Below are 24,424 nucleotides of genomic sequence, written 5' to 3' on the forward strand. Positions count from 1 at the left end.
ATATGGGTACATGCAATGCAAGCAGTCAACCCCAAGCTGATGTGTCGTCCCCTGGCACTACAAACCTACTCCTTTGATACCTGCCATTGACCAGAAGCTACACATACCAACATGGACTTTTTCTCACACAGGACTAGATACAGAAGAATGGGTTGCAGACTCTACTCTTGGGAGGTACAATTTGTATAACAGTGGTCTGCCCTTTTAAAAAGGAACAACCCTGTTGAGAAAGCCCACCTGCAGGGTGTTTAGATAAGTAGGGAGTATCCTGCTGGGAGCTTTAAAAGCTCCCAGAAGAGTAAACAGAGCAGAGGAGGAAGCAAGCGGTAAGCAAAACATGCTGCAGAGGAGAAGCCAGACTGCTGTGCCAGAGCCCAAGTAAAAGGGGCTCTCCTTCTCATATGAAGAACAGGGCAGAAGGATTTGGTTTTCTTTGTTTCATTCTCTCTCTCTTTCTTTAAAGAACTGTGTTTTGCTTGGGAGGACTGGCTGAGGATCTCCTCTAGGCGTAAACCCACTTGCAGAAGCTAGAAGGCTCAGCAACCTGCTTACAGTGCCTCACATACAAGGAGAGCTCTATCACTAGATCTTTAAATGGTATCAAATGGGGTTGGAGTTGGTTCTCCATATGGAGTAGGCTCCATACAGTTTGTTGCAGGTTCAGGCCAAAGATTCCCATTGTATAGGGCAGCAAACTGGTATCCATCAGCTAAAACAAAAGCCAAAAGATCTTCAGTAGCTCATGGTCATATGATTGGGTACTTCCATACACAGCTCATTTGCCAATTAGTTTAGATTCTAGTTTATATATTGATTTATTTTTTGTAACGGGGATTTCATTTTAATAATTCTTTCAAGAATTTGAATCTAGCCATCAAAGTTAAAAAACAAAAACAAGTTTCATTCTTTCCTCCCTGATATATTGTACAGTACTTGCTAGAACGCTGCAAAGTATGTCCAAAAAAAAAAAAAGGCTCTATAAAACCCCCCAAAATCCCTGAGAAAAGATCTGTATCCAATCCCAAAATGGAACCAAGCTATTCAACCAGGTGTATTATTGTAATGTACCTTCCCTCTCCTTAAAAAAATATTGTTAAAATAGTGTTATTTAAGTTGCAAAGTCAGGGCCAGAAAATTAAGGAAATGCCAGATTTAAGATTGCATACACCACTCTGCATGCTGAATGCCACAAGGTCCTTGTGGAAAATATGCAGGTGATAAAGACAGTTTCATAATACATTTGTGCGAGGGGATGAATGATATGTTAAGGATATGTATATGTTAAGGAATCTAATCTGAATATATGGGTCACATACAGATGCTGTTATTCCATATGACATACAGAAAATTGAAAGAACATAAGAAGTGCCATGGTAGGTCAGATAATCAGTCCATCTAGCGCCGTATTCTGTCTCTGACAGCAGCTGGAGTAGATGCTTTAGAGGGAGACTACTGAACAGGTTATATCTAGAGCAGGGATGGGAATAATGGTGGATCTGGCTGGAGGCCAGACTCCGTTTCCCAGTGGCCGGTTTCCACAGAGATCCCAGGAAGGGCGAGACCATGACAGCTTGGGGCTGGGGTTTCCATGGAGACCAGCCCAAGCAGCGCTGGCAGAGTGCACAGCTGAGCGGAGACCTGCTCCAGGGTTGGGGCTGGGATTTTGCAGTGGTGACAGCATGGTCTGGAGTCAGGGCAGAGACACGATCCATTGCTTGCACACCCCTGCCCAGGGAGTACAGGCAGCAGATCATGGCGCTGCCCTGGCTCCGGACCACGCTATCACTGCCGCAAGATCCCAGCCCCAGAGCAGCTCCCTGCCCAGCTGCATACCCTTCCAGCATTGCTAGGGCTGATCTCCATGGAAACCCCAGCCCTGAGCTGTCATGGCCTTGCCCCTCCTGGGGTCTCCATGGAAACTGCCTGCAGTGACATGGATAGGGGCTGCTGGGAAATGGAGTCTGCCACACGCTGAATCTGGCCCATGGGCCAAACTCTGCCTACCCCTGATCTAGAGCGATCTACCCCCTAATTCAATAGATACCCTCCCTAGTATCCACAACTATTGATTTAGAGATGCCAGAGGAACCATCTCCAACCATTTTATTCAATAGCTATTAATACATCTATGATCCATGAATGTATCCAGTTTTTTTTTTAAGCTGGCTGTAGTATCTGTCTCCATCACCTCCTGTGGCAATTAATTCCATAAGTTAACTACCTGTTGTGTTAAATATCATATTTATTCAAATAGAAAATGACCCTGTTTATAAGCTGACCACCCCCAATAATTAGATTCTATAAATGGAACATTTATGAATGTTATAATTTTCTAGGTACAGAAAGTAATCATTGGAGATTTGCCTTGGATTTGCCCCCCTCCCATTGCTACAGCAGAGAAAATAAATCTGGGGGGAATCAGATAGACCCTTTGCTTTCTGTTTCCCCACAACGTTTTCCCCTATCAGTTCCTTCCCCATCTCCTTACCATCAAACACAGGTGGAAAGAGAAAAAAAAATGGGGGGGAGGAGGGGGAGGCTGAGCGTGCATGTACATGTGCACACATGCACCCCCCCCAGCAAGAAAGTCTGCGAGAGAAGGGGAAAGAGCTGTGGAGGAAGGGGGGAGGAGAGGGGGGGAGGGAGTGGGACTAGGGCTGGAAGCAGGCAGGGATTGGAAGGGAGCGGAGCCAAGCCAAGCCCAGGATCGGGATAAGGGCCAGGGCCTGCTATGCCCATGCAACCACCCCTTCCCTCGTTGCCTGGTGCCAGTGCCCCCCACGCCAACAAATCCACTGCCCACCAGCCATACACCGGCCCCAGCCCTGGCCAAGCTCTGCCCAGGTGGGGCCTAGAGCCAGGGCCTGGAGCAGGGCCAGCCTCAGCTGCGCAGCTGGGCCAGAGGGGATGGGGCCCCTGGGATCCCAGCACCCACCCTGCCCCGAGTCGAAAGAGCCCGGCACAGCCCTGGCCCCAGCCCACAGCGGCAGCTGCCCTCACCCCACACAGATGCGGGGGCACATCCCCCCATGCCTCCTCGGATGCACATAGAAGCAGGAGCCATGCCCCCAGATGAGCCACTTGCAGCTGAATTAAATTGAATTCAATTTATTAAGGATTCTGGCTAAATGCCATGCTCCTGAAAATGACACAACACACATAAGACCATAGTATAAATAAGTTTGAACGAAGTAACTGAACTACAAATATTATACTAGAAATAGAGCCCACCGACATAAAAACATTAATATAAATATAGTAGTAAATCAAGACATGAATCTATAATTGTTGTACATAGATCCACAATTGAGACAATAAAATCAAATCTAATGTTAAAATGTATCATTCATATCAGTAATAAAGGGTATTTAACTCTAATCGCCTCAGCCTTAAAAGCAAAAATTGCAAGACTGTTTATTAAATTTGGATCTGTTTGCTGTAAAAGCCAGATTAATTTCTCTGTGTTTGAAAAATATATCAATTTCTGCAAGAATGGTAATAAGTGGGTTCTCCTTATGTCATTATATAAAGAGTATTCTAAAACATAGTGGATAGTATTTTCCAAAACTCCTAGACAGGCTGGGCAACATCTTTTAGCCCTTGGAATGAAAAATCTACATCCAGCCCAGAACAGCTGTGGGCATCTGTTTGGTCCTGAGACTAGTCAAAGAGGATCACCATTTATTATCAAGATTTAACTGTAAATACCTTTCTCCTCTCCGATCTAATTTCTAAAGAGTATATAAAGGGGCAATCCGAGTGGCCATAGCCACTGCAAAATCATTCTGCGTGGCAATATCACATATCCTCTGGAAAACCCAAACCTTATCTATGGGGAAAAAACATCTTTCATTATCTTTGAGATTCATAGATGTTAGGGTCGGAAGGGACCTCCATAGATCATCGAGTCCGACCCCCTGCATAAGCAGGAAAGAGTGCTGGGTCTAGATGACCCCAGCTAGATGCTGGGGGAGATAGTATCCCATCCCAGAAAGTGCAAAAGTACAGGAAAGAAAAGCTAACCAGGGTGACTGGAGAGGAGGGGGTTATTAATATCTTCTATATTGCATAATTTAAGCAGACAGGATAGTAAAAGGGGCAGGATTTTAAACCAAAAATCCCACCATTCTAATAATAATATTAGCTAAAATAGAATCCATTCCTGTCTCTAATCTCAGAAAAGATCAGGAGTTGAAGGAGGAAGAGCCACAAGAGCCCTAAGAAACTTGCTCTGAGGTATGTCTACATCATTACTAGTGACATAATCCCGTACTTCAGTGCCATACAAGATCTGAGAGGTAATTTAGGCTTTATATGCTGATAAAGGAGCTTGGACTGATTGTGCTGCTGTGGTTTCATAAAATTTCTTTATAGCCACAGCTGACTGGGCTGCCTTAGTTTTAACTGACTGAATACGATGTTTCCATGATAGAGAAGCTGTGAATAACACATCCAAAAACGTATAGGTTTTGACAACTTCAAGTTTGGTTCCCCCTATATTCCATGGATATTTCATCAAATGACTTCCCCAATACATTATTTTTGATTTGTCATAATTTATGTTTAAGTTATTTTGTCCACAAAGAGGCTCAAAAGTTGCAATTGTGCTCTGTAATCCAATAGGAGTTCTTGACAGTGTAACAGTGTCATCTGCGTACATTAAAATAGAAACCAAGGCATACCCCTCCAAATAATTTTTTCTCCCTCTGCCGATGGCCACATTAATCATACGTGCCAGGCTGAAAGAGGGTGGGGACTGAGAGATTCTGTGCAAACTACTGAAGACTTGTTTTATGATGTTTGCCAGGCATTAAAAGCCGGTGAAGAAACAGAAATCATTGGTAACGGGATAGAAAGATGCAACTCAGCTGTAAAAGTAAATAAGTCAAAATATATGCAATGTAGTAGCTCACCATGACTTTAAAAAGAGTTGGCAGTGATGGGAGCCTGCACTTAATGGTCACAGTCATGACCCAAAGGGTATGATTTTGTGTGTGCTTCGGCACTGCAGAATTATTTCCCGCCACGAGAAGCTTTCTTTGCACGGTGCAATTCTCAGTTGCATAGAGATAACCCCGGTGCAAAGGAGTTCCTGCCAGTCGCATGCAAATTTGTGTCCCACTATTGGCTGTTACTAAATTACTCCCACGTAGCGGCTAGTGATTGGCTTGCTAGCCGTATAAGAGGCTTGAGCAGTTTCCACCCAAGTTGGAGGACTCCACAACCATCTGGAGGAGGAGAAGGAGGACTTCACATCTCATGAAGAACTCTAAGAGTGCTGTGGAGCTTAACGAACTCAGTGTGTGCCTTAAGAAGGATATAGGGGCCTGATCAACCTCTAGCCTCTCCCCGTCACTGCCTGATCCCTCGACGTACCCTTCCCTGCACGCTTTCGTGGAGAGTCACCTTTCGGACTCTCATCGTGGTATCCAGAGCTCTTCTCGAGGTTATTTCGTCCAGTTGATTCGACGGGCTCGCGGTTCTAGAGCTCTCAGCCAGCCTTGGACCAGAGTTCACGGTTAGAACTCTTGTCCGCTCTTCTTCTTTTCTATCTGTAACTGGAACGAAAGCAAGTTTTCCTGCCTGCACCGCGACCATCTACGGTGTAAGTAAAATAATCTTTAATCAACCGCTAAGCGTCCGTGCCTAATTCTAGTCCGCCGTGCCAAATTCCCCGACCCATGTGCCAGGGCTGCTAGCCACAGCCTGCCGCACGCCCCCAAAAGCCTTGGACCGCTCCTGGCCCGCAGAGTCACTACCATATGTAAGGACTTATTTAATTTGTGGTTTTGCAGAAACCATAAAATCTGTGACTGTCCACAAAAATCATTAAAAAAAAATTAATAAAAATCAAATACTGGCTCCCCAGTGGGAACCAGTGATCCTCACTGCCATGAGAGGAAGACACAAGCTGGCCAAGCAGCATAAAGGGCAACAGACAAGATGGCAGCTGCTCCCTTGTCCCTCCTCCCACCATGGGGTCTCTGCACCAATCAATGCTGAAGGACAGAGCAGCACAAAGAGCAGCAAGCAGTCGTGATGGCAGCCGCCCCCTCATCCCTCCCTCCTCCACCAGGGTCTCTCCACCAATCAACACCAAGAGGCAGGACAGCTGCAAAATGCCTACAAAATCAGCTGTGTGCACAAGCAGGCCATGAAAAATCCTCTCTCTCACCTTGATTTAAACAGGTCCCTAACCATATGTGTTATTTAGATGGGCTGCACTAACCTACCCTTGTGGTAGGCTCCCATCAGCATGGTTGCCCAATATGGGCCATGTGTTTTATAGTCATGCTCAGTGTTGGCTGCTAAATGATAGATAATGCATTTAGTGAGATTTCCTTGTATGTGATTATAAGGGGCTTTCCCCCCATGCCAATTGGGGGGGGGGGGCTAGTCTTGTTTTTGAAGTACTGTCTCTTCTAAGTTTTAAACCTGTGTCCTACTAATTTCAGTAGGTGCCCCCTAATTTTAATATTCTTGGACTTAGTGAACAATAGTTCCTTGTTCACTTAGTCCATACTCTTCATGATTTTATAGACCTTTATCATATCCTCTCCTCACCTTCTCCCTCCCAAACTGAAGACTGCTAGCCTTTTTAGTCTCTCCTGGTATGGAAACTGCTCCATGCACCCGATCATTTTGGTTGCCCTTCTCTGTACCTTTTCTAGTTCTACTGCATCATTTTTGAGATGTGGGGACCAGAACTGCACACAGTATTCAGGATTTGTATACTGGCATGATGAAGCCCAACATTTTATTCAGGGGTGTTGGTTGTAGCTGTGTTGGTCTAAGGACATACACAGACAAGGTTCTTTGGGTAAATCTGATATGTCTTATTAGACCAACTAAAATAGTGAGGAAAATAATTTTTTGCAAGCTTTCGGGTACAAAACCCATTCTTCAGGCAGAGGGAGCAGAGCATCTGCATTTGTTTTGTGGTCTCCTGGATGGTGTGGAAGCCAGTATGCAAGAATGCAGGTTAGTGAAAAGGCAAATGCCTGGCAGTGAGGGTTAGAGAGGGTGAGAGACAATGGGCAAGAGACAATGGGCAAGAGGGGTGAGGGGGAAAAGGGAATGGTGACCTGGTGATGGAATATAGCTGATCAATTGTAGAGAGGTTGCCTGGGGTATCAGATATTAGGCAGGTTATAATGTGTCAAATTCAATGTCTATATTTAGTCCATGATTTTCTGTATCAAGTAGACTGATGAAGTGAAGTTCATAGGCTTATCTGTGAAAGGTGTTCTGCAAACTCCCTTGAAGGATTAGAAATTAGAGATTGGAGAGAAGTTGCTTATCTTGTGAGAAATGTGTCCCACAGGTAACTGGGTATTTCTGTCTTTGATAGATTTTTGGTTTATGTTCATTCATTGTTGCTTGGTTTCTCCTACGTATTTTCCATCAGGGCATTTAGAGCACTGGAGGAGATTTATCACATTTCGGGAAGTGCAGGTATAACAGGAATGGTGATGTTTCTGTTATGGGGTATAGTTATTGTGGGAGTGGTGGAGATATGTTGGCAGGTTTTTCATTTCTTGTCCTGGCACGGTCTGGATCCATTCAGTGTTTTGGGCCACAGAAAGATTGCTTGTGGTGATTAAACAGGCACCAAACTTTGCCAATCTAAAGTCTAGGATGAGTGGTTCTGGGAAGATTTTACTGGCTTTTTTGGTCACTGCTGCACAGTAAGCTGATGTTTTCAGAGAACTATCTACAATGATTCTAAGGTCTCTTTCCTGAGTTGTTAACACCTAGTTCAAAAACCAGTACTGTGGACCTATAGTTGAGGTTCTTTTTCCTTAGGTGCATTACCTTGCACTTGTCAACACTGAAGTTCACCTGCCATTTTTATTTTTTACCCATTCAGAGTTGTGAAATCTGCCCACAGCTCTTCTCCATCAGCTTGGGACTTGACTACCCAGAATAATTTAGTATCTTCTCCAAACTTAGAGATTTCACTCTGCACTATCTTTTTCAGGTGATTGATGAAAATGGTGAATAAAACTGGGCCCAGCACAGATCCCTGCGGGACCCCACTTTTGACTTCCCTCCATCCTGAAAAATGACCATTTGGTCCTACCCTTTGCTTCCCATCTTTTAACCAGTTCTCAGTTCACAAAAGAATCTTCCCTTCAATCCCGTGGCAATGCAGTTTTTTAAAAACCTTTGATGAGGGACCTTGTCAAAAGCTTATCCAAAGACCAAATATATTATGTCAGCTGGATCCCCCTTGTCCACACACCTATAAGCACCACCAAAGAATTCCAGCAGATTTGTGAGACAGGATTCACCTACCTTAAAAATCACATTGGCTCTTCCCTAGCAGAACACATTTGTCCACGTGACTGCTGATTTTATTCTTATTATAGATTCTACCAACTAGCCAGGGATAAAAGAAAGACTTACTGGTCTGTAGCTCTGAGAATCACCTCTGGACAGGGCGGTCCCTAGGAGGGGTGGCGAATCAGGGCAACTGCCCTGGGCCCCACGGTCAGTGCTGCATAGGCCTTGCCACAGCCGCCACATGCCACTGCCAAGCACTGCTGGCTCCAGCCACTCACCACCCCCTCCCCCCGCTCACCACCCCCGCTCCACTGGCTCCGGCCACTTGCCCCCCACACAGGCGATATGCCCCAGGCCCCACACACCCCTAGGGACGGTCTGCCTCTGGAGCCCTTTTTGAAGATGGGTATTATGTTGGCAATCTGCCAGTCCTTTGGCACAGAGGCAATTTGTAATGACAGGTTACATACCATTGGCAACAGTTCTGCAATTTCACTTTTGAGGTCCTTCAGACCTCTCAGGTGGATGCCATCTGGTTCTGGGGACTTATTTGGAAACTTATATGAGGACTTATTGGAAAAAGAAATGTCATAGCTGTATCCTTAGATTTCTGTCAATCCAAACTGTTATTCGATTACTCTCCCAATAAAACTCAAGTTGATCACTTGTAGTTTATGCTTATAATTTCATATACAAATGATGACCTATTTGTGCACTGAATTAAACAGCCTCAGTTAACAGATCATTCCAAGACGTCTAAAGTTTAAAGAGTTATATAATGGAAAACGCAAATCTTCAAAGTAACATTAGAATGTAAAACAAGATTCTAAAAAACTAGACACACTTAAATGACAACAGAAATCTTATTGATTTATTCAGTTATATTTAAATGATATACCAAACCTCAAATTTCAGTGTTCATACCGATTTTCCCTTAATATTAAAAGATCATAAGGAATCAAAAAATTATGCCTTCTAACATCTGTGAAAGGCAATACGGAAACTACAACGATATGGAATCTACTCACTTTGATACAGAAAAGATAGAATAGAAAACCTAGAGAGGTGACCATGCTCACCAAGTTTTGATGGGATCCTTTCTAAAAATGCCCCAGATATTCAGATGCAGAAAATATTTCCACTTTTAAAAGTTCTATTGTCAAAATTGAAGAGGATTTGTTTAAAATTGTCATAATGATGCCCCCCGACTTGGTTTCTTTGCTACCAGGAAACACAAGAACCTAAGGTAAAAAACTGGAAAATAATTTGTACAAAAACACATTTGATCAGGACATTTAAGACTACTGAATGTTACTACTCAAATCCAAGATTGGAAAAAATCAGCATGGAAAAAATTAAGCCTAGACACCAACTCAGCTTGGCTTTGGTCCCAGGCTTGAATTACTTGTTTGGCAAGGGAAGGGACATGTAGCCAGGAGCATGGGGAAGACTGTGGAGTGGGACAAGAGGTCCTGCAGCCTGCCCCCGGAGCCCCCGGGCTGCTGCGTCTGCGACTGCCTCCCCTTCCCCCCTTATCTTCTGTTCCCACTCCAGGTCCTCCAGCCGTGACCCAGCCCAGCCTAGAGCTGCTGTTTCTCCCTGGCCAGTTTTCCTTTCATCTTTCTGGATCTGTGAGATCTGGTTTCTGAAGTATACCCATGTGTCACGAAATAAAATTGTGTTTTATCATTAAAGTGCAAGAACAATCAATGAGAACAAAAATGAAAATCTATGCTACTACAGAAAAATTTAGGAGAGGGTATAATGACAAAGAGTTAGATTTAAATGTACTAATTACACATCAATTTCCATCCTAAATAGATTAATTGGGCTACCTCATTCCACTGAAAACTTCTGACTGGCTTTGTTTTTACAACCAGCGATTTCAATGCAATAGGATTAGGGTTTAAGAGTAACATGTAGTTTAAACAATTTATAAGCCAAACTATTATAAATCATATTAAGGCTTTGTGTGACAATGGTGTGAGAAGAACTTATAAAATAAATAGTAAAAGTTAGCAGGTTTTTAAATCAACCAGATCTGAATGTTTCTAGATGCTGTATGCTGTCTCTGAGATATTTATGAATATCTGTAAATGGGGGGAAATGTTCTTTCATTTATTCTACTTCATACTGCCAAAAGTGATCCATCTTGCCATTAAAACTATTATCTACATGAAAAAGTAACTACCACATTACTAAAAAATATGTCCAGTTTGGGATAATGACAACATTTCAAAGAGTGGCAACAGAATATAATGTAACAGTTATTCATCACGAGCAAGCGCTTCCATTGCCTTTTTATGAAAAGTGCCAACTAAAACCAGCTAACCTTTGCTGGAGTAGTCAAGTGGGCGTACCGTTCACTTAAAATTAAAGCCAAGAGAATCCCATCTACTAAGAGCCAGTTTGAGCTCTGACCTACATGCATTCCTTTATGCAGTATGAACAAGTAAAACAGATAGCTACTGACTGTAAACTTGGAAACTGAAAGATTTTCATAGATTTGGTGGTCAAACCTGGTAGATGGCAAATGCCCAACTGGAGAAGGAGGAAAAGGCTCCGTAGCTTGCAGGATACAAAATTTGGGATCTTGTTTTACCATATTTACCTGAATCCAAGACCACTTAGAATTTAAGGTGACCCCCCACCCATAATTAGATTCTAGATATGGATAATTGTAGATTTATTAACATTTTCCATATCTAGAATCTAATTATTGGAGGAGCATCTTAAATTTGTCCTCTGCAGTGCTGTAGCAGGAAAGCACTGGCAAGGGGCAAGCGGTAGGGAAAGCAGAGGTAGGGGGTTTAGAAGCGGAGAAAGCAGTGGCAGGGGAGACCTGTAGAGGCAAGGGGTGAAGGGGGGAGTAGCAATGAGGCAGGTAGCTTGGGGAACAGGCAGCCTGACCCCTACCCCTTAGCCTTCTCCACCACTTATCCCCCACTATTCTGCTGCTGCCCCTGGCTGATCCAGGTACAGGGGGGAGCTCCAGAGCCACCCTTGACTCACTCCTGTCCCATACTGCAGAAAGCAGCTCTGCAGGTAGCCCAGCTCAGCAGCACAAGGGTTCCTCCCTTCCCTGTCCAGCTCCTCTCCCCACACTTCCCCTCATCTCCCCCACCAGTTGGGAGCAGGCTGGAATGAGGAATCTATGCACTGCCACAGCTGCTCCTTGCAGCACAGGTTAGGAGTGGCTCTGGAGCTCCTTCCATTCCTGCATCCGTTAGGAGTCAGACTTCTCCAGCCAGGAGCTATCAGGGGCAGCTGTGCAGGGACTTCAGCTGAGGATTGCAGCAACAGTGCACAGAGCCACCTTCTTCGCCTGGTTCCTTGCCAGCGAGGTAAACTGGGGTAAGGAAGGAAGCGGGTGGGGAGGGGCTAGAGAGCTGTGCAGAGAGTGTGTGCTGGAAGCAGAAACCTGAACACCAATGATGATATCCCTGACCTGGTGAGGCCCTCTGCACACCACTCGCCACAGCTCCCAGCTGGAGTGGTCTGATACTCAGTTCTAAAGATGAGGCTTTATTTTCCCCATGATAAACAGGCAAAAATACCTTGTCTTAGAATCAAGTAAATATGGTATTTGCCTGTATCCTTTTCTAGCATGGCAGCTAAACTTACAAGTCCTGTATTCTGTATATAAATAGTATTTTCTTAGGTAAAGGGATGGCATCTTATAACACTGAATAAGTCAGCAGGCAAAGCACCATGCCACAGCTGAAATCCTGAACAGAAGGACTACAAATCGGGTAAAGCTAAGAGAACCAAGATCCATTTATAGCAGTGTTATCTGAGAAATCACAACTCTTCTCCATTTCTGTATGTGGCTTATACCAGAGCTTCAAACTCAGGAGTATAAATTAAAACTCTGGCATGCTGGGCAGCACCGGGGGCCCTAGCACATGCAGGGCCTGCTGCAGTTGTGGCAATGGCATTGACTACAGCTGCCCCAGCTTAAGCCACCCAATCACAGGCTGCCTGGGGGATGCCATTCTGGTGCCCTCTCTGAATCAGTATTCAGAGTACTGCTTCAACTCAACCCCCGAAGTGACACTACTGTTTAAATCTGAATAAAAGGGCACTCAAATACGGATTTTGAAATGCTAAAAAAAATATTCCTTTGCTACCTAAACATAAAAGAGTTTTGCCTTATGTTTTGCCATTCTTCATTTAGTAACAAAGTTCCATGGATGAAGCACAAATTTTCCCCTAAAAGTTTGACTCCAGTCCATTTCTCAAATAAGTGCTAGATTCTGCATCACTAAAAACAGTGGGAGATTACCATTGTCTTAAATGGGTGCAAGTGAATTTCCTTCATTCTAGGTCCAAGATAAAAGCCCTTATACATACACACACACACACACACACACACACACACACATCTTTGCGAGGACTATACACATTCCTAAGCATCTGTAGAACTAAGCGCTTGGTTGAACCATTAAAATAGATTTACTAAACCACTTAAATAAATTTTAGTCAGCTTTGTCAGATAAAAAGATGAGCTACAATAATACATTCACATGCTTAAGTATTTTTTATAAATTCAAACTTGAAATGGGGATATCTTTTTAATACATTTGTGCTTCATATATTTCACCAAATAAAAATAAAATAGAGCTGTCAATTAAGCTACTTTTGTCTCTCTCTAAAAACCACAGAATTCCTTTATTACAGAAGTGTTTTCTACATCCCACATAAATCGGGATTTTGATTCTGCAACTTCAAATCAAAACATCTGTTTTGTTCCTTTGGAGTACATACAACTTAGAAGGGATATGAAGCAACAACATTTTCAGTCATCTACATAGGGTGATAGAGGTTTCCAGAAAAGGTGCTCTCTCAATACATTTTCCCATGCCATGCAAAAGTTTAAAAGCTAAAAGAAATTTGCCACAACAACTTACCAGACGCCTAGCAAATTCTTTGTTTTCCGAAAGAAATCCATATCCTGGGTGGACCTTTAAAAATAAAATAAAGTTTTTAAATTCAAATCTAAAAACTGGAAACTAAATATGCAGTCATAATTTAAGGCAGTAATCTGTGCGCCAATTATTTAAATTAGCTCAAGAGTTTAACTGTTCACCCGCCATTTAAATTCACTGATTTGGAAATCCCAAATCACATCTACTGACATGTAATGGACTGAAATGACCTTTCCTGAGGCAAGGATTTTTTATGAGTGATATCTTTCATTGGACCAACTGTATGGTTGGGATAGACTTAAAAAGCACTTTTGAATGCAATGCATTTTTCTTCAGGTCTTCTTCAGCTTTCTTGAAGCAGCACTTTATCTATGATTGATAAAATGTACTGATGCCTTTAGAAAAGGAAAAGATGGTCTCTGTCATGTTTCCATTTTTCCTCTTCTATGTGACATTTCTCTGATTTGACAGATTTCTACAGGGGTGTTTCAGAAAGTAACAGCAATTTTGAAATAAGACATTTTTGTGTGCAGTGATCATTTACTGGACTACGTCACTTCTCTACAAAGTTGTGTGTACAACAGGTGTGGTCAACAATGCCACCACTAGTGATCCCTGCTGCTGTGTAGTTTTCTACTCATTGCACATAAAATGCTTCTATTCTGAAATTCCTGTTACTTTCTAAAATGCCCTCATACATTTACCCTCATTCATGCTTTTTCTTGCCTTGTCTTAAAGATCCCAGAAGCTCTCCATACCAAACAAAACCTTTCCCAAGTATTAGTTATTAATAATTGTCCTAATGCCCACATTAGAGGAAGTTCTACCACTGCTAACCTTTAGGGATTCCCAATGGGAGAACATGCTCCACCACCCCTAGGGAATAAGTCATGCGCCTTGGGATCAAAAGCAGGCACACAGTGTGCTATCAGCCACTCTTTCATAAACCCATTGTAATTACAAAACACAGTGTAGGGAACAGTTTCACTTCACTGTTTTCGATTCATACAAATTCTCAACCAAAAAAAATATTGTAATAGATTAATGACTAAAGAATACACTGTTTTTATCTCAATTGCCTCTCTTCACAAATAGTGTAAACATCTGTCTTGTGTTTGTAAATTCAGGACCCTTTTTGCCCCTGCAAGCACCACATTGAAGCATTTATATCAAAAGAAGTGATAATGCCGATTAAGATATTCCATGGTAATTACTGGTGTTGCCTGACTCCATCCATCACATTTTATTTAAAAATGTTTTTGTATACAGTAGCTTCAGATAATATATTTAATTCACTGGTACCATGGCAAAAAGTATTATTACAGTCAGTTACATATTTGTTCTTATACGATTCCTGTTCAACTTTGAATCTCGTCCATTTAGAGGCAGGAAGAAGGCAGGAACAGCCCATATCTACCCATGTAAACTAATGTGCATTTTGTCAGCATTATGAAACAACAAAAATAATTACTGGATGCACCATTTCCCTCTTTGCAAGTGTAATTATGTGTGTATAATTTTTAAAAAAATGATTAAAATTGAATTTCAACAAAAGTCTTTTTTAGACGCACTTTATCAAAACATTCAAAAAAAGCTGTTATGGCACAGAAAGGGTTAGTGCTCAAAACTAATTGGGATTTTTTTCCCCCAGCAAATTTGGAAATGAACTGAAGCTGCTCCCTGGTGTGAAAGCTGAATCCAGCAGCCACCTGCAGGATCAGCGACCAGCACTGCCAGATGCTACAAAGCTTTTGATTTCCAGTAGCGATTTCGGACACATTTAACTCATGTGACATGAACTAACTGGAATAGCATATTCAATCACTCTTTTTTTTTTTTTTTTTTAAATACAAACTCTGGCTTTTCTGCTTTCTATATATGAAACAGCTGCAGCAGATAGACTCATTCAGACTCACAGCTTGGGCCCTGGTTTTCTTAATGACTTCCATGATGGCATCCATGTTGAGGTAGCTTTTGCTGGTGGGAGCTGGGCCAACACAGACAGCTTCATCCGCCATTTTCACATGAACCTGAAGAGGCAAAATCCTGCATTAACAGATGCTCCCAGCAAAAATAATTACCATCACCCTGAAATATGCACACAAATCTGATTGTTTCAAAGATAATTTACATACTGCATCCACTTCTAAAAGGTGTGTTGAAATTGAAAGCAATTGCTGTACCAAAACTCAGTGACATTAAATCTCATTTAATTTAGTCCAAGCGCAAGTCATCATCAAGACATTTTATTATATCAATATATATTTTAAAATTGATTAAATAAATGCATGACAAATATAATTTCAATTTCTTATATTGATCATCTATATGTAAATACACAGCTCAAAACTACTTTGTTACATGTAGTCTAATATCTTAATACTTAATAACAAACATTCATGGCCAGTTCTAAGCAGGCTCCCCAGGAAGTTGGGGATAATTAGAGTGAATTGAATGAAGGGATGCAGTGAGTGTCCCTGCACAGCATCAGGTCAGCACCATGCACAAATTAAAGCCTGTGACTAAGGAGTTCAATATCACTACACGTGAACCAGAAAATCTTGAGAATTATTTAAGCAGGCTCATGTTTGATTCTTGATCTATTGTATCCTTATTCACATGTGCATATTTTTCAAATCTCAGCATTTTTAAAGTCAATGTATAACTAACTATACAAAAGTCCAAGAAAGTTTTCCAACATATTCATAAGAAAAAATTTAAAATACCAATTTTGAGGGCATTTAAAATGTATTCACTACATCACACTCAGAAGGCAGTTAAAAAAATGTAATGAAGGGAATCTTCACTTTGGTTTGTGAGGACCAATGCAATTTTTAACCACATTTACTATTTTAAAACAACTTGTATTTTGATAAACTTTTCTCAATTAATTGTAATTTGCCAAGAGAATAATAGATTAAAAACAACACTTAAAATGTAGTATCTATATTAACATATCAGTATAATTAGTTCAAATGTAACCCGCTTGAAAGTCTCTTTCTTTCTATTATTTTCATTTCTAATTGAACAAACTCCGCTAACTTCCAGATTATTTTTCTCACAGTTATCAAAGATATTGTGATTTTTATTACAATAAACAATGACCATTAAACTACATGAAAATGCATAGTTTACACTACTTTCAATTAAATAATTTCTCTGCCTTGCTCTTTAACAAGATGTTTTATATTATAAAGGAGAGTATGAGGGATGTTAATTCTCATTTTAACATGTACAACTGGTTTTTAATGTAACCTTGTGTGTACTACCAAATTATTCAAGGAAAAAGGGAAGTAGAAAATGTATATAAAAAAATATATGAAATGAGAAAACAGAAGCAAGAAAGTGAAAAAACATTTTAACTGCAAAATATTTTACCCTAGAAGCAAATATTCAAGTGAATATGATGAAAATATTAACTGCAGAAGCATAATTCTCTGCTACAAGAGGGGTGCAAAACTTTTGAGTTTTATATCCCATTCTTGCTATACTTAAATGTTTGAAAAATTAAGCCATTATTAATACCTAGAATCAGGGAGTTACTTAATCTTCTACCCATCTTTAAGTATGTTAAACAGTCCCACTATAGCCAATGAAGCTATTCAGATGCTTAATATTAGGCATATTGTTCTAAATTCCAGGAATGCACATCATTATTTCCTGGAATCTTTACATTTAAATTTCACATATTCTGCCAACATCTACCTGCACAGTAAAACCTTAACTACTGGCTTGCATTTGAAAGCTTGTCTATCTTGATCCAAAATATACAGTTGGCCCAATAAAAGATATCACCCTAAAAAAATCCTTGCCTCTTGCATAATTTCTGGGCCATCAAGACTATAACATCACTCTCATACTACCATAGTTTAACACACACACACGACACTTCTGCAGAAAGATATTTTACCTTCTAATCACATGTACATCTTCTGCTTTCTGGTTACTCCTATTCTCCTTGTCCACATCTTCCCTAATTGCTGGCATCTTCCCAATTCCTTGTTCACAGTTCTGCCTCTATTCTATTCCACAGCCAGAAAGCAAAACTGACAGCATCTTTATCAGTTTCACTTTGAGAGGCCAAAGCAGACTGCTTACATGCTATCTCTGGCAAGAGTGCCAGGGGTTTCTGACTTCAGTAGCAGCGTCAGTGGTTACTAATCCCTGTTCAACTTTTGCAAACAGAGGGCAAGGACAAACATATTTTACTGCTTTAAAAGGGGAAAAGGAGCTGCTGCTGTTACATCTCCATGATCCTGGGTCAATACAAGTCAGCTAAATTGTCCTAACTTTGACCCTAAATATATCAAAGTTCAAGTCCAAGCAGTTTTGCTTCTGTATCACTACAGAATCATGCAAACATGACAGCTGCATTGTAACAGCTGTTTGGTTTCCTTGGATAGCAATGCAACTGGTACATCTGTCTATGCCCAAACTATTTTCTGACCCATGTCATCCAGTTTAAAGATCAGTTTCTTAAGGGTCTCCTCTGTATGCATACCCTGCCACAGTGTATTTCACCAATTACGTATCTCACAGTAGGGTTCACAAAGAGTATTCTTATGTACTGTACCACAAACATATGAAGTAATTTATAGAACATTATAGAGAAATACAATGTTAGCTACCCCAATATTTTTCCTATTACAATACCATCATTTTCACCTATCATTGTAGAAGCACCCTTTGAGTTTCTACAAAAATGCAAGTATTAAGATGCCAGAAATTCTGCAAGCTGCCTTCTCTATATATTACACAGCACACATAACAGGTTTTTTAGAATTTTGAGAAATCCAGTAAATCTCCCTCTCTGAAAGCACAGCAAATTTCCATGATCTCTGAAATTCTAGTTCCATTAATTTTCCAGTTTAAAAAAAAAAATTTTTTTAAATGTCCAAACCTAAGCAGTTTGAAACATCCATATCTTTTTCTAAGCTAACCTTTGCAAAAGGGATTTTTGCCCTTTGTCTCTAAATGGAAAAAGTGGGTCTTAAAATACTGAAATTCTTCAGATTCTGATAACTGTCAAAACATCAGAACCTCAGTTCTGATCTCAGGTCTGACCATGAGCTACAACAAAGACTGGAAGGGATAGTAAAGACGAAGAGGGAACTCCCCTGGGTGTGAGGGAGGGGACCTGGAGTGGGAGTGGATAGGGAAGGAGGAGATACAGGGGGCATAAATTATTCTTTTCTTTTATGGAGATATTGAATGGAGTTTGATTGGGATGCAAGATTAGGTTGGGCAGGGGAGTGATGTTCTCCTTTGTCAGAGGCAGCAGTGCAGGAAAGGTTGGGATGGAAAGCTTTTAACTGTCGTGGAAGTTGGGGTAGAAGTTTATTTTGTTCAACCTTCTTATTTAATATTTTTCTCTGTTTCTATATTTTTGTCTTTTACTGTAAGCCACCCTGAGCATTTATTGGGAAGGGCAGCATATAAACTAAATGAATAAATAATTAAATAAATAAATAAATAAATAAATAAATAAATAGTTATGTGCTTAGACTGCTTCTGCTGTGTACTTTAGCCATGTTAGACAACTTGTTTTCAAAAGTATTTATTTTAAATAGTTACAGGGTTCCAAGATGCCAGTGAATGAATACATGAAAATTACAAACAAGGGACATGCCTTGGTGATCTCACACTCACATACAAACTGTTAACTTCTGTGAAAACGAGCATAAATTTCATGAAGACTAGAAATTTAATGTAGTGCCTGGAATAAGAAATACAAGGTTCTTCAAAAAACACAACTAACAGACCCACTGATATACAACTTCACGCGTTAGAGACAACTCAGAAATTAAAGGTAAAATCTAGCAACAGATGCATCAGGTTAGTTTCTGATACTCTTGGGAATTTGTAAATCAATCAATAGATAGTATTTGTCCACATCATTATTTCCTCCTTAACCCTGAATCAACCACAATGTATCCTGGGTCATATTCTTTATTTAAATCACCAGTCCAATCAAAGAAATAGTTAAAATATGCTTAAATATGTATTCTAATGTTTTCTGAATGAGGTGTGCAACTGAACAAAAACACCCTACGCAAAACTTGAGGGGCATATAGCACATCCCATGGCATAAAAAAGGGATGCTATATTCTATTTAAGTAACTGCAAATCACCCAAATTGTGCCATGTCAAGCTGTTTTGGCTATATCATATAGATTCTGAGGCATAGTTCTGCATATATCACGCTAACACAAAAACACAGCAATACACATTGTTCAAGTATATAGTGTTGCTAAGCTTAAGGATAAGATAATAAACAGCAGAGATAGAGCATGGATCCATAGACTCACTGTGCATATACTAAATATTTTATTTCTTATCTATACATATACTCTACTTGTCCATTTGTTTAGCCGTCAGAGTTTCAGGTTTATACTTCTGAGACTAGAAATGGAAATTCTCCCACATTCAACAATATTTTTCTCAAACAAAAATCTTAAGTCTCTAGAAACAAGAGCTTTTCAAAATATATATATGGCTAAAACAGACATGTGCCACTCAACAATCAATTAAATTAAGGTATTTTATTGTATAGACTTGGATAAAAAAGGATTTAAAACTTATATTTTAAACTTCTAGCTAACTCAAAGTTTTTACTACTAGAAAAAATGTAGATGTTGGAAGCATGTCATGGCCCCTTACTGACCTATGGAATTCTGGCCACATCCTCAGAAGTAAGCAATATTGGACATATCTTGTCTTTCCAGGTAAGAACTTGCACTAACAGCCAAGTGAAGTCATAAGATGTTTAGAACCTGGACAAACCACTGAAATTAAAGGATCCATTCTATCATTTAATAAAATGCACAGCATAAGTCATCAAAAAAAGGTAATACTATCAGATTGAAAGTGCTATAAATACTGTTCAGAACAAAAATGTTCTCAGGAAGAAGAGTTCCTACTTTTAATAAATTTAGGAGTCCCATCCAACTTCTGACCAAGATGTGAGGTAAACAGTTGACCTATAAGCAGCACAACCTGTGAAAAAAATTCTCTTTTCAATCAGGAGTGTTGCCAGATAAATGAATAACCTTTTGCAGAAAGGTCAAAAACCTGTGTTAGCAAGAACAGAACAAAGTGACATTGAATAGATTGTGGTAAATTAGGTTAAAAAAAATCCATGCTGAAATATCTGGCATATAGCATCTAATGTTGTCATAGCTAGAGGATTAGTACCATATACGGTTAAACAATCAGTGTTACTGTATTTGGTGTCACTGTGTTCTCATGTCCAACTAGATCATACCAAATACAAACTTAATCAATAATCCCATTGAATTGCCTGGTTATTTTCTACCTTTTACAATTGGGACAGGTTACAGGACCATTTAACCTTGCAGAAAAAAAAGTAGTCCTAGTCACATTAAGTCATTTATATATTCCAAATGACTCGTTTTATATAATCTAGAAAAAAGAAAAATATTTTTTAAAAATCATCTCCCTGGTAATTTACATCAGACACGTAAGGCTGTAACTATTCACTGATTATAAAGGACTACATTTTTCCCCCATACAGATTATATTAATTTGTGTGATATGACACAAAAAATTACCGTCATTTTCCTTAGAATAATTCCCATCTATGCAGTTCAAAAGTGAAAACTCTTGTGAAAAAAAGATGAGAAAGGGGAAAAACATGCAAATGATCACTTAATACAAAGTGCAACTACATAGTTTTCACACACAATTTGTGACAGATGTCAGTTATTCATGTATAATTTCCTAATTAAAAATGCAGACGCCTGTGCACACGTGCATGTATGCACACACACATATCCATCAGGAGATAAATGTCTGGGATTCCCAAGTGCCCCAATTTTTCAGACTAGGTCACCCTTTGTATCTGCAGGTCTTCATACACAGAATTTAATACTGCCTCAGGACACACATTTTTTCCCCCATTCCTGTCCATTTTCAGGATTCTGTATATCACTAGTGTATTTTATATTTACACAGCTAGTCAATCTTTGCCAGATCTGAGAAGTAATGAAAAATCAATCAGGAGAACACTTATTTTGATGCCAGATAGGACCTTGAGGGCTGCTTAGACAAAGAAACCTAATCAAACAAGTCGTACTCTTTTTTAGCTCAAATCAATATTATGCACTGGAACAACATCCGTTCATGTAAGTGGATTCATTCAACTGACCCAAACTGCATAATACAGCTCAGCAAGACAAATTACAATTAACTCAGTCCATAAAATGAGGCTAACAAGTAAAGCCTTTGTAGGGTTCCTCAAAAATAAACAAATAAAGAAACAAAAAACCCACAGGCCTATACTAAGTCTGCCAATGGAAAAGTCATGAATTTAAAAAAATAAATAAAATAAATAAATAAATAAATAAATAAATAAATAAAAATCAACTAAATGCAAGAGGTTTGAATTTACTACTTTATATCTTTCACGTGTTTCCAAAAATAGCATGAAGCTTCTAATGGCATCTCTGAAGTACACACACAAACACAGATAATAAAATCAATCTATGCACATAGTAATTGTGCGGCATTGTATTGCCTTTGAAGTCCTACCCATTAAGATAAATGCCATAATTGTGTGCTGATATTTAACCCCAATGTAAAATAATGGAAGAATTTTTAAACTGTGAGAACAGCAGAACTGTTAAAGCCAACTAGCATATCACACAATTTCCAAATTTATTTTTATTCAGCATTTCAAAAACCTAAATAAAATTTGTTTGTGTGCATATAAACAGTCAGCATGAACAGACCTCACTACAAGCCTATTTCAACAGATATAACATCAAAGCTGTTGGCCCAAAAATAAAGTTATGCAAATAACTTTAGAGAAATTTTGCCAGGACCCACTTGTGCAAGCACTTTGATTCATGGTATTTGTATATAGAAATGCTACCTTCAAAGCCCCAGCTCCAATCCCTCCCTCGCTGTGGGGGCGTTGATCTGCCCCCCCCCCCCCCCCCCCCACTTCCCTTTCCTCCTCCCACCACAACAGACTTACTAGCTGGAGGCAGCTGTGTCCAGCATCCTGTTTGGTCTCTGGCCGAATCTCCAAAACAGCACCAAATCTTTGGATCCAATTCAGCCAAATCGAATTGGGATAGTGATTCAAATCAAATCGGCTGAATCAAATACTTGCTTTTTCGCAGAGGCCTACTATATATACACACATAGGTGTAGGATCACAAAGGTCAAGGTAGGAGCCTCCTTAAACAATCATGTAATCTTATGCTCTAATAAAATACTAATCTACAAAGCACAAGGCGCAAGTTAACAAAATATAAAAGACACAGGGTTCATAAAATATGAGACGGAGGGGATTGGGTACACAGACAGAAACCAGAAGAATAACCCATGTTACTCTAGAACAATACGACTCTAAAGATAAGAAGAGGGAGAAGATCCCTAGTGCCCTTTAGGACCTCCACAATCCTAGTCTGGATAACCCTTAACTGACACGGGGGAGATCCCTCCTCCCCTGTGGGAATCCCCTTCCCTCCCTGACAACTCACAACTCCAAGGCTCAGTGAGCCTGTCCTCATCTCCCCGGGTGAGGCATCTCTTCCCCCAGCAGAGGCGGGCCCTCAGCTATCTTGGGCTCTCCCGGCTGCCAGCCTGCTCAGGGCTCTGTGCGCTGGTGGCTCTACCTTATGCCAGGGGTTGGAGACCCAAGCCGCCTTGTGCAGTGTTGGGGTCTTGGTCCACTCCCGGGCCCTCCGCCTGCTGCCTGCACACCAACGGCCTGGCCTCATGCCAGGGGTTGGGGAACCCGAGCCGCCTCGAGCAGCTCTCAGGGCCCAGTCCTTCTCAAACCTGCTGGGCACTGGCCTGTGCACCACTACCTAGCCTCATGCCAGTGGGCTGAGCAGCTCCCAGGGTCTCAGTCCGCTCTCTGGACCCAGCATGCACCATCTTTGCACTGAGTTCTTGGTCTCGTGCCAGGGGTTGGAGACCAGAGCCACCTCGAGTGGCTCCCAGGGTCCTGGTCCACTCCCGGACCCAGCGTGCACCGTTCATGCACCATTCGCTGCATTCCCTTGCGGCGGGGCTGGGGAACACGGGGCTCTTCAGGGCAACAGCTCCGCCCTGCTGGCCAGCTATGCCAGGTCTTCTTCACCTGCCTTCTTCACTGTCCCTCGATGCAGCTGCCCATGTGCCAGGCACACTGCTCTTTTATCCCCCCCCCCCCCCGCCCAAGGCTCTGCCTCTGGATTGCAAGTGGGCCAATCAGGGAGAGGGGGGGTGTAGTCCTCACCCAGGTCCATGCTCTTCATCTCACCCCAGGTAGGGGCAGGGCAAGCTTCTCCCCAACTATTACCTGATTGGTGGGAATGCCCCACCAATTGTCCAGAGTCCCTTTTGAGCTGGCCAGTCGGGCTGCTGTTGGTAAGCGCAGCACATAAATAATGTACATTATACTTAACAGTAACTTAACTAGTATCCCCAAACCAGCAGTTCTCAACCTTTTCAGACTTAAGGCAACCCTCAATAGTCTTGAGGCACCATGGGGAAAATACTACCTCTTAAGTTTTCACTCATTTTCTGAATACAGAAAAAAATAACAGACCACTTAATCTGTTGAAAAGAACTCAAAAAGACCACAACAGGTCAGAATGCTTCCAACGCTATGAATTCTTATTTGAAATTTCTGGGTTTATCTTGCAAATCGTGTTTGTATATCTAACAGTGCTAACATTCCATGGCACCCTGCAACACCCTTAAAAGCATTTCAAGGCACCTGGTTGAGAATCACTGCCCCATACTAAGGTCAGGAAAGGATTGTGATTCTTCCTACCACTCTAGCTGGGAGACCCCTCTTACCTCAACTCCCTGGCTCATAAAGCCTATTACTAGATACTTAGACAAGAGAAAAGCACGACTTTGCTCTGAGCAGGTAAAGAATTACAATGGGGTGGACTTTTAGAAGACTGAAGGGAAGATACCAGTTCCTCATTAAAAAAAAATCTGGATGTTTCTCTTCATAATGTGCCTCATGTCATAACCACCTGGTGTATTCAGCACATGAGCTGAAAGTGAAGGAGGATTAATGGAAGCAAGTAGAGACAGACTTTCTAAACACCATGCACAGCTAGAGAGGATGCCTCTGCAGAATGCTCCAAGTGACCAAGGGAATAGGTTCAGATTCACTGCAGGTAATGTGTCCTGCCATTAAGGAACCATATTTCTCTTTTATTAAAAACTTATAGTATTAA

The 24,424-nt window shown here is 41.0% G+C and overlaps 1 protein-coding gene across 1 annotated transcript in view; it reads right to left on the reverse strand.

Moving 5' to 3' along the window:
* PCCA (propionyl-CoA carboxylase subunit alpha) overlaps positions 1 to 24,424 on the reverse strand; it is a 476,911-nt gene that overhangs the window by 394,898 nt on the left and 57,589 nt on the right. Inside the window, exons 5-6 of the mRNA XM_059721102.1 lie at positions 15,131 to 15,244; positions 13,197 to 13,250 (exon numbers count right to left, since the gene is read on the reverse strand). Of these exons, the coding sequence (XP_059577085.1) occupies positions 13,197 to 13,250; positions 15,131 to 15,244 (168 nt within the window). The remainder of the gene's footprint in view (positions 1 to 13,196; positions 13,251 to 15,130; positions 15,245 to 24,424) is intronic.

The sequence above is a fragment of the Alligator mississippiensis genome, chromosome 1, assembly GCF_030867095.1.
Source record: "Alligator mississippiensis isolate rAllMis1 chromosome 1, rAllMis1, whole genome shotgun sequence".
Lineage (NCBI taxonomy): Eukaryota > Metazoa > Chordata > Crocodylia > Alligatoridae > Alligator > Alligator mississippiensis.